This window comes from Vombatus ursinus, unplaced genomic scaffold, assembly GCF_900497805.2.
Source record: "Vombatus ursinus unplaced genomic scaffold, bare-nosed wombat genome assembly UNPS02000749.1, whole genome shotgun sequence".
NCBI classification, from domain to species: domain Eukaryota; kingdom Metazoa; phylum Chordata; class Mammalia; order Diprotodontia; family Vombatidae; genus Vombatus; species Vombatus ursinus.
In genome coordinates this window covers 22,820,736-22,832,384 of record NW_020940527.1, presented here as the reverse complement: position 1 = coordinate 22,832,384, position 11,649 = coordinate 22,820,736, and the positions used below count along the sequence as shown (strand labels likewise).

The following is an 11,649-nucleotide window of genomic DNA, read 5'->3' as shown; positions in this document are numbered from 1 at the left end:
TAAATTATAGTAAGCAGCATCAGTGTTAGCCGTAATAATAGTTAACATTTCTGCAGGGCTTACTATGTGCCAGGCATGGTGCCAAATGGTTTACAAATATTATCTCATTTTATCCTCATGACAATCCTGGGAGGGAGGTGCTATTATTATCCCCATTTTACAGATGAGGAAACTGAGGCAAACAAAGGTGAAGTGATTTGCCCACAGTTGGGAAGTGTCTGAGGCCAGAAATCAGGTCTTCCCAACTCTAGGCTAGGCATTCTATCCGTTCGCTGCTCCGTGAAGAAATGTGGAGGGAATCATTCCTCAGAAGGAAGGTATCCAACTGGAAGAAGTCCATTCAGTGAGACTAGGAGTAGAAGGGGGAAAGGAAGGAAATAAGCATTTATATAGGGCCTACCATGTGCCAGGGACTGTGCTAAATGCTTTACAATGATCTCATTTGATCCTCAGAACAATCCTGAGAGGTAGGTACAATTATTATCCCCATTTTACAGATGGGAAAACAGACAAATGGAAGGGAAGTGACTAGTTACGATTACAACAAGTGTTTGAGGTTGGATTTGAACTCTGGTCTAACTGACCCCAGGCCCAATGCTCTATCCACCAGCTGCCTCGTAATAGGGGCAGCTTTGCCTAAGGTGTTGGACTACTCAGGATTCAGTGATTCCTGCATCCCACATCTCTTTGTTCTGGAGTTCTGCACCACAGAAGGAAGCAGGAGCCCAATTTCCAAGGGCTCCCTAAGAGAGAGGCTAGGGATATATGGGTAGAGTGGGGGGAGGCTGGGCTGTTACTTTCTATTCTATTGGTCCTTTCTCTGGGCAAAACTGCTGATGGCCAAGCCTGCCTGCTTGTGTGCCTTGTTGCTGTGGTAGAACTTCTGGCCCCAGGCAGAAGCATCCAGGCCCTAGCTGGCATCCGCCAGGCATTGTTCCAGCCGTTTCATCAGAACCAGAGGCCTCAACCCCAGGGAGGCAGGGTATAAATTCTCCAGCCCACACTCTCCCTAGAACAAGGCCGTGCTTGGTCATGAATTTCCTGGCTCTGCTGTTCCTTCTTGCCTTGCTGTTGCCAGCTGGGGCAGTGGCGTTCACTGGGCACCAGACCTTGGGTGAGTGAAGACCTTGGTCTCCCTGTGTGTTTGGGCTGGTATTGAATGTCCAGAGTCCCACAGGTGGTGGGGGAGCCTGGTGGAGTCCGGCACAATGGAGCTATTGTCCTAAGTCCTGGACAGCAAGCTTCCCGTGAAGGGCTCTTGGAAGCTGTCCCTGACAACCAGGCAAGGCCTTAACTTCCATAACAGCCTATAGGAAATGGGAGAGGAGGGGTAAAATAGGGGTGAGAGGTGGGGGGTGGGAGCAGTTACTGCAGATTCTGGCCAGGAACCTGTCCGGAGTCCTCTGAGCGAGGGAGAGGTGAGGGAGCTAGGAATCTGGGAGTACGGGTTCCCAGAGCAACAGAAAATCTGTCATTTGCCATTTCATCCTGAACTCCGTCATATTCCTTAAGCAGTAAGCTCAAGTGTTCCTTCACTCTGTGGAGCCTCGATGAGATAAGCACTGGGGAAGGGGTTCCTCCCACCTGGGATGCTGAGGCCACTGCAGTGTCCTGTCCCTCCTCCTTCCAGACTGGCCCCAGGACTGTGGTGTGGCCCTATTACACCACTCCAACTCTGCTGAGAGAATCGTCCAGGGCAGTGAGGCCAGACCTCACTCATGGCCTTGGCAGGTGTCCGTGCAGGTAGGATTGTTCCCTAGGATGCTAGCTTCAGGGTGGCTTTAAGGGTAGAGGGCATGAGGGCTTGGGACAGAGATAGGGCTGGGTGCTTTCCTTCAGGGGCCACTCACAAGAAGAGCTTTGTTTCAGTCCCCCAACCCCACCTCCTCAACCCCGGTCAGCGCTACCCTCGAGGAGGGAATGTCAGAGGGTTATCCCCCATTAGTAAGCAATGTCTTCAGTTGGTCACCTGAATATGTGACCATGCTGCCTCCCTGACCTCAAGCGGCTGTATGGCCTTTTCTTGACTTTTCTATCCCTGATACACCTACGAACTTGAACTCTATGAGGTCAGATTCATAGTGGAAGCATAAAATTCTGGTATTTGGAGAAAGGAAGTACTCATCAATTCCAATTACTAGCTATCTGTTGAAAGCCTACACTCAATCCACTTTTTCTGAGGATACTGGTGAACACTATGAGCAAACTGAGAAGAGGAAAATCCAAATTTACCTAAAAAATAGGTTTAAGGAAGTGTACTTCTCATTGCAAAGGAGCTTGCTGCAGGATTTCTTTATGTATCAAATAAAATTCAAAATTCAAAATAAAAATGGAAATTCCTAAGTAGTATCAGGATTTATTTTTTCAAAAGCATATATTTAGGTAATGTGAGGTATTCCTAAGTACCAGAGGTCATAGAAAGTGAAATAGTACATTTAAAGTAGAATTGATGCACAAATATTTGATTTAATTTAGCTTACAGAAACTTGGCTTTTAGGCACCCACACTCTTCAAATTTTCCTAGAGTACTTTTAATTTCTCCATTTCCCCCTCTTCCATTCTCTTCCCTTCCTCCCCCTTCCCCGGACATTAGTTAGCTATCTTTCCTCTATCACCTATACCTTCACGTTCCTGTGAGACATTATTGGCCAAGAAGAGGGAGGCCCACCATGGACTCTTGACACACAAAATGTTTCAGCACCCTAGGAAAATAGTGTCCTATGCTGGCCCAAACATGTTGGGGCATCTTCTCTCCTCTCCTCACTCTCAGGCTCGGGTCCAAGGGAGCCAGAGGTTTGTCCATGTCTGTGGGGGGACCCTGATCCATCCCAGCTGGGTCCTTACTGCAGCTCACTGCTTTTCTGGGTAAGTGGGTGTTTCATGTGGGCAGGAGGATGGGTGGGAGAAGAAGCAGAGATGGGGAGGTCCCTACTTTCCTAAACTGGGTAGGTTAGACTGTAGTTCATAAAATCAAGTTAGAAGCTTAGGCATCATAGGATTTAAAGCCAGAAGGGGTTTTAATAATCTAATCAAATCCATTCATTTTACAGGCAGTGAAATTAAGTCCCAAAGAAGGCTAAATGACTTACCCATGGTCACAGAGTAAGAAGTTATAGAAGTAGGATCTCTAGACTTAGCAGTGCCCTCCTAGCAGGCTATAGTTAAATATGTGATAGCACCTCTGAATTATGGAGAGAAGGTGTCCCTAGAATCCCTTTAATGTGGTAAACTCTGTGAGGTTACCGACTTTTTCAGGGGTGTTTTGCATTTAATGCTTAACTGAAATAATGCCTTCAGTGGTGGATTTTCTGGATTCCTGAGTCCTTAAGTTGGGGAGATATTTGGGAGCAAGGATAGTCCTTACCAGCACCCCTTACAACTAGGCAGCTGCTTACTATATCCATAAAACCTAAAAAGAGGGCCTCATTATCTCTGGGCTCAAAATGGGGGAATATCCAAATATCCTTGGATCACGGAGGGTGAAATGGGTGGCTCCATTGGGGATTTCTTCCATATTGCCCTGAGACAGCCCCTCCTTGTCCTTGACCTCAGTCCCCCCAGCATTGTCACTACAGCTTCCCCTCCATGTGACCCTGGGTCCTCACCCAATCTTACTGCTGGTCATGGCCAGGGCTAATCCCATAACACCATCCCAGGGGGAAGATGGATGATGTTGCCAACTGGCGCATTGTGTTGGGCAAACACCAGCTCAACCAAACAGAAGCAACCCAGAGAGTGTACCGTGTGAAACGAATATACCGGCATGAGCATTTCCGCTACCCACACCTCGACCAGCTGAACAACGATATTGCCCTGGTCCGGCCTGTTCATGACATCCCCAGTAGTCCTTACGTGCACTATGCCTGTCTACCTACCTCTGGAGGCCCTGCCCTCAGGCCTGGCCAGCTCTGCTGGGTCACTGGCTGGGGAGGGACCCAAGGTAATTACACTGGGAAGAGGAAGCCGCCATATCTTTCCTGACCTATTACAATCAATCAAAAACATTTATTAACTGCCTATGTTCCAGACACTGTCCTAAGCACTGGGAATTCAAAAACAGGCAAAAGCCCTCAAGGAATTTACAATCTAATGGGGGAGATAACATGCAAACAAATATATACAAAGCAAGCTATGTACAGGCTAAATAGGAAATAATGTACAGAGGGAATGCACTGGAATTAAGAGGGATTGGGTAAGGCATCCTATAGAAAGTGGGATTGTAGTTGGGACTTAAAGGAAGTCAGGGAGGTCAGGAGTTGGGAATAGAGGAAGGAAAGCATTTCAGGCAAGGGGGACAGCCAGAGAAAATGCCCAGAGCCAAGGGATGGAGGGTCTTGTTCTTGGAGCAGCCAGGGGGCCAGTGTCACTGTATCGAAGAATATCTGTGTGGAAGTAAGGTATAAAAAGAACGGAAAGGTAGGAGAGGGCTAGTTTATGAAGGATTTTGAATGCTGAACAGAGCATTTTGTATTTGTTCCTGGAGGCAATAGGAAGCTATTGGAGTTTATTGAATAGAGGGAGAGCCAGAGAGGAGCAGGGAATGACATGATCAGACCTGAATTTTAGGAAAATCACTTTGGTGGCTAAATGGAGAATGCATTGGAGGGGGAAAGACTTGAGACAGATAGACCCACCTGCAGGTTATTAGAATAGTCCAGGTCTGAGGTGATGAAGGCCTGTTCCAGGGTGGTGGTAGTGTCAGAAGAGAGAAGAGATGTTGCAGAGGTGAAATCTACAGGCGTTGGCCACAGCTTATGGGATGTGGGAGATAACAGATATGGGAGGGGGGAGAGCTAATGAGGAATCCAGGATGACACCTAGCTTGTGAGCCTTGGTGACTGGGAGGATGGTGTTGTCCTCTACAGTATTAGGGAAGGTTTAGGCGGAAAGATAATGAGTTCTGTTTTGGACATATTGAGTTTAAGGTATCTACTGGAAAGAGATTGGGGCCGTCCAAGTAGGGTTGAGAATCATCAGCATAGAGATGGTAATTAAATCCATGGGAGTGGTTTTTTCTGCCTCAACTCATCCCTGCCCACACCCCTCCATAACCCGGTTGTGGTAGAAAGCTGTTAGAGTTTACTCTCATTCAAAAGGGCTTTCTAAAGCTAGGCAGTCTGTGGGGAAGTGGGGCTGCCAGGAATATCTGTCTGTTTCTGTCAGGTGGGGAGGAAAACTCGACTTTGTCTCATGTTTTGAACCAAGCCCAGCTGCCTATCATGGATTTCACTACCTGTCAACAGGAAAAGGTTTGGGGAGACAAAGTAAGCCCAACTATGTTATGTGTGGGCTTCAGAGACCTCCAGGGGACTCCTGCAGCATGCCAGGTAAGGAGGTAGCAGGGAAACAGAGGCATCTTTTCAGACTTCATAGGTCTGGGGTACCTCAGAGGTACTCAATTTCACTTCTTCCAGATCCTGAGCATAGGGAAATGCCCGAAAGATGTGTTTCATTCTGCACCTATAGTCCAGCACCTCTCTATCAAGAGCTAGGACGCATTCTTCCCTTGGCAGTCCTCTGAGGTCACCACTGCATTAATCAGAGTTCTGACACTCCCAGTATTGTTTACCTTATTGTGATCATTATGTAAACTGTTCACTTGGTTCTGCTTACTTCTTCGCATCTTCTTTTAAAATAGGATTCAGCATATCAAAATTCAACCCACATCCAACTTTTTTGAGAACATGCAGGTTCACTTATATCATTATTAGGCTTTGGTTCTAAGGCCTAAGGTTCTCATTTTTCCTAGGGTTATGGTAACAGGATGATATTCTGGGCCTTGTTCTTTGGGCTCTCCGACCACTTTCCAACTCTCTCTGCCATATATTGGTGGAACCCAGGGATTAGAAGGTTACTCCAAGAATTGGGAGAGGAAGGTCCTTTCCAGTTCTTTAAAGAAAAAAAAAGGTTAATCTTCATAAATGAGCTTGTAAATTTTCTTACTATCACCTAGTCTGTTTTGTTCCCTTGGGATTCAATGTAAACTTTTCATCTGTTAGGTGGGGTATGAGGGTGGTGAATATACTGACTGATTTGCCAGCTGTACTGTGCTACCCCACCCTATATCCCTAAGTCCTGCAACCCTGAGAGATAGCCTTTATCCCTGGCACCCAGAGATGGACTTGGACAGTGCCTTGCATAGCTAGTCTCTTAATGGGTCAGTCAATACTCCCCTAATTGAACTCTCTCATTGGTGTTTTCCAGGGAGACTCAGGGGGCCCCTTGCTTTGTCAGATGGGAAAGAATGAGTGGGAAGTCCATGGCATAGCTAGCTTTGGACCTATTGGATGCCAAGCTGAGAGCAAGCCCAGCGTCTTCACCAGGACTGCTTCCTACAGGCCATGGATTGAGGCCACCAGAATCCAAGATTTTTTCTTCTACTGAGTACGAAGGGATGGCGTAAGGGTGGGTTGTTAAAAGAAATCTTGGTTCAGGCCTTGCCCTGGTCAAATAAGGCAAACTCAGGAAATAAGACAAAAGAGTTTATTAGCGCACCAAGGCAGCTTGCAGTTGGAGTAAGGCCTGCCTGGAATTCAACCTGTGCTCTGCTTTTATAGACAAGAGTAAACAACTTCCACTTAAGGTGAAGACGACCCTAATTAGTACACATTTCAATGAGGAGGTAGGATTAGTGCTGCTTCAGCACCTGGCCTTCCTTATTACAGCATCATAGAGAGATGGGATTAGTGCATATGTGCTCCGCCATTTCAAGCCAGCTAGCTGCCTTGTACTCAGAATCTAAAAGTCATGAGGTCACTCACACTAACTGCACCAGTGGCTGATTTTGCAGAATAATCCCCTCTTTGGTGCTAACCATACTCGTGGTACAACACCACAGTTAGACCTATATTTCTCCTCTTTGCTCAACTGTACCATCCTAATCTCTGCTGCTTACAATTTGGGAGTTGGTTTGGGAATCAGTTCTTTGCACCAAGGGAGGCACTATAAACACAAGCAATACGTAATCCCTATGAGGACTTACAAGAGAAAACCCACAAACATATTTCCTCCATGAAAGATTTGGGAGCCAAAAGGTTGGCCGTTCCCATAGGGACCAGGTCTCCTTCCCATCCTCCACCTAGGACTTGTTCCAAGCATTCCAGATTGAGTCCGTATGGGTATGGATGTCATTGAAGTTGTCAGGAACCCAGGTATAGCATTTCTGATCTCTAAAGGTGCCTACCCCTCCCTTCACTGCCAGGAGGACATCTAGAGCCAGCCTGTTTTGTAAGGCCACAGCTCCAAGTACATGGACTTCAGTATTAAAGTCCTCCACTGCACCTGTGGTTTCACCAACAAATACTTGCAAAAATTTGTTCATTTTATTCAAGAGCACTAGACTGCATCTAGCCCCATACATGGCTAGTAGAATGGAAAAGGTGCATTCAGTCTCACTAAAGGGGAAAGTGTAGCAGAAACTTGGATTACTGCATGCTTGCTTCGCAAGTGTGTGTTAGGAGGCAGGATAGTTGTGGGTCAGAGGCCAGGAGCACCTGCCCAAAACCACACCTGCCCATCCAATTTGAGAACCAGTAAAACCCTTTTTTGTTACACAGGAAATAAAATCCCTGTGGGACTATCCTAAAAAATCTGGTCATGTGTGCCAGGCCTCCTGGTTCAAGAAAAGTTCTCAGAAGGCCCTTTCCATCCTGAGTAACCATGTTTCATTTCAGGGATATGGTATAATTACATCCCGTTTGCCATACCATTTCCTGACCTTGTGTCATATTTCACTCATAGCTCAAAACTGGTGGTCTGACGATATGTCTCAAGCTCAAAGTGGGTGAGAATTGTGAAAAGTTAGTGATCTTTTCCTAATTAAAAGTGAATGAGTGGGAGGACTAAGCCCATGGTGGTACAATTTGATTTGTTTTGTGTCTAGGTTAGCCTTATTGATTGCAAAATAATAATCATACGAGACTTGGATATCTGACCCCAGGCCCACCAGGGCATCTCTTCCCCCAAGAACAAGAGGCATGAGGACATATCCAGCAGTTGGTCCAGTTAGAGGCATGTTGGATCAGATGCATATAAGTATTGTGCTCCTCTGTTTCCCTAATCCCAAGGATGCAGAACGGAGTATAAAGTGCAAATAACAAATGCATGGCAGATAACATGTGAGGAATTGGGTCCTAATTATCAGGGTCAAACAAACAAGTGGCCAAAGACCATTGGTATTAGGGTGCTTTCTCAATTTAAGTGGGTCCAGGGGCTGATCGGGGGTTGCTTCCTCTATTGAGCTAAGGTCAACTATGGCAGGATTCACCTGGAAGTGATATATCTAGGTCATTCCCTCAGCAACCTTGTTGGCATCTGGGGAGATCTGGGAAGTCTTTCACCCACACCCCAAAAATATATCTGTAGCCCACTGATTTTGGCTGTTCAACAAAGTCAGTCTGCAGGTGTTCAAATGGTAGGAGCAATAAAATCAATTTGCAGGTGTCTAGAAAGTAAGGTTGCCCACTTTTTCTCTCCGAGGAGTTAAACACGAAAGACAGCTAGAGTCCACACGATGGACCTCTGTGTAAACACCATGGGCAAACCATGACCAGCAACCTTGAGTGAAAGGGCCTTGGTTCCCACGTTGGTATCAGTCCAGCAGAAATGATAAGCAGCTTGTAGAATAGGTAATACTCCATAACACACACAGAACTAACAAAACAAGCAAAATTACAGCAGAGTGAATAAACTCAATATAGCTTTAGTTTTCAGGGTGTTAAGCCCTCTGGCAGTATCTGTGATCTTCAGGAGTCTGGCAAGCACCTCCTATGCAGCTCTCAAACAGCTGTGTATGGAGCAGAGCAGGTGTGTGGAGGTTTTTCCTTAACCATCTCCAGGTTGTCCATCACTTGTGGATATTCTCTAGATATTGCTGCTAAAGCCTGCTAGTGATAAAACTCAGTATAATTTAGTGAAATGTGACAAAATCTCATCAAATTGCCCTTCCAGTAATTGGTGCATGAGGCAAAAATCAGTTCAGATCCTGTGAATCTAATCCCTTCACAACAGAGCTACAAGAAGAACATCAGATTAGGAATCCATAATTCACCTGAAACTTCAGAGAATTTCGGTTTTTACATAGCGTTTGCTTACTATCTTTACCCTGTATATGATATGGATGATGCCATCAACAGACTGAAGGAAGAATCTTTAGAGAAAAAAAAAAAAGCCCATGAAGGCCTGACTTGGAAAATGGGCCCTTCTGTTCCTTAATATCAGACACACTTCAAAATAGAAAAAAGATGACTTAAAAATATCTTTACAATTATTAATGTAATTTTGTATGTAAAATCCTTAATGCAATTTTTAGAACTTATTACTAAAACATACTCGAAGCCTGAATTTCCTATTAGAAATATTTGGAAGCCAATCACACAGACACACATATACACACACAAATACACACATATGTATATACAGACACATATCCATGTATTTCTTAGTCCTCAGTTACCTAACAGTCTAATCTTGATGCTTCCTCAAAGTTTACTACATCGTTAAATTTACAAACAAAAAAAAACCCCTATTTTATCTTTATCCTGTCCCTCTCTTTGAGGATACAGACACACATTTCTTTGTTCATTTATTTCTTTGTTTGTTTTTATATTTCTCATATCATCCTGGAAGAATAATTTAAAGACCTACTCTTATATGTGAATATATAATTGTTAGCAAGTGCATGACAAGCCTAAGAATTCATTTACTTAGTTACTTAAGGTATCGAATTGACCACAAATTCAGATTAAAAATAATAAGATTTTTCATACTTTCATCCTATTGTAGTAACTCAAATATTTTAGTATTAATCTATTAGTTAATAGATTTAGTATTTTAATGGCAACAACTTCCACTTTCACCTACCTTGATTACAGAAATTTGCTATGAAAGAAAAAAGGAGGTTATGACAATATCAAGGCTGTCCCTTCAAGGGCACAGAATGATCTAACATAAGCCACAAAGGGAAAAACTCCCTTATCTCTGCTTAATTTGAGGTAAGAATCATAGTTATTAGTCAATAATGCTTCAAAGTTCCACATTGTTCACAGTGTATCACATCCAGGCTCAGAGTTAATCAGGTGGGAAATTTTCCTGTTCAAAAAGGAAAAAGCACAACAGGGAAAATGAGTTAAGAGCATCCTATCTTTGTCTATGCAGAGTTGTCCCCTCAATTTTCCCAGGCACAGACATCCACCAGTAGCAGTCCTCAGACTGTATTGAGAGAAATGATTATTTCTCTCTTGTTTTTAAAATCTAATTATTGAATTAGGAACAAGGCTTTTCCCCTTTCCTACTTCCTTGTTCAGAAATCAGTCCCTGTAGATTATTCAGGCAGCCTATGAAGTGCAGGGGTGTTAGTGAGAGGAAGAACTTAGCCCCATTCATAAGATAAAGTTAGGCAAATTGATGGATTCCTGCCCATTGTGTTTTACTCAACCAGGTTTGGGAAAAGGAGGATTCTCCCTCTTGTCAGACAAGTGACAGGGACACAGATAATTCTGTTAACCAAAACTGAGTGATCCCAGTCACCCCCCTGTTCCACTCCTCATTAGAATAAACCTACTTTTCATTATAATATTCATTCTTCTCATTACTTGTTAACCAATCAGAGTTGATTTCCACCCTCACCCTTCTCCAAAGACTTTATAAGTATTGAATGTTTCACAGGTTAAGCCTCTTTGGTCACTGAGAGAATAAATGAACCTTTTTGTTAACCTACTTGCTAGCAGTAGTTGATAAAATTGATTATAATTTATCCAGAAACTCCTTCTCTTGAAAATTTTTACTTGCCACAACTCCCTTTGGGCAGCACTTGATATTCCCTTGAATGGTGGACTATTGGCTTAATGACAATTCAGACAATCATACCTGATATTAAAAACTCAGAACAATATCAAAGTTTATCCCAAATATCAGGGGCCTTTTCCAGTCGTTCTGATCTATATCTCGCCACTGGACCCACATGGCTCTGGAGGAGAAAGTGAGGCTGGTGACCTTGCACAGCCCTCCCTCACTTAAATCAAAGTCAACTGCAAGTCATGTCGTCAACTCCCTGATGTCAAGGTCCTCTTCAAGAGTGAAGGACAAACACAACTCCAAACAGCAAAACTTTACTAATCACAGCTTAGGGTTAGGTTATTGTTATTTTTCTCATGTTATTACATAACAGTTAACAATGAGTGCTCATAAGAACATCTTATTCATCCCGCATGTATCAATTAAGAATAACCACATTTTGGAGTTTCACACATACAATGAATACCTGATAGTCGACTCAAAATTCTGGAAAAATTCTGACTACCGTTTGCCTCCAATTCTGGATTGCCTACTAACTCCTGAAGCAAAAATTAAATCTTTGGATCTAGGGTCTATTGTTACTAAGTTGGCTCCAAGATGTAGCTTCAGTACATACTTTTTATTAACAGGTACCATTTCACAATTTTCCTAAATGATAGCCAAATAATTTATCAGAAAGAACTCACAATTTACTGTAAGCAAACTTGTAAGTTTCCCTGCTTTGACTGGGAGTGGTCTTACTTTCTTAAATTTCATTACTTTAGCATTTCACCACATGAAGTCAACAGGACTGATAAGATCTCATGATTCTGCGATAAGAGAAAGTCCTAAAAATTTCATAGAAAAAAGAGGTCT

The 11,649-nt window shown here is 43.7% G+C and overlaps 1 protein-coding gene across 1 annotated transcript; it reads left to right on the top strand.

The window, feature by feature from the left end:
- The first annotated feature begins 434 nt into the window (after positions 1–434).
- LOC114039797 (chymotrypsin-like elastase family member 2A) lies at positions 435–6,384 on the top strand. Its single transcript, XM_027857675.1, has 6 exons — positions 435–1,114; positions 1,631–1,743; positions 2,699–2,865; positions 3,657–3,940; positions 5,164–5,327; positions 6,205–6,384. Exons 1-6 carry the CDS (start codon positions 1,033–1,035, stop codon positions 6,382–6,384), a joined length of 990 nt encoding a protein of 329 aa, XP_027713476.1. The 5' UTR covers positions 435–1,032.
- Positions 6,385–11,649: the final 5,265 nt, after the last annotated feature.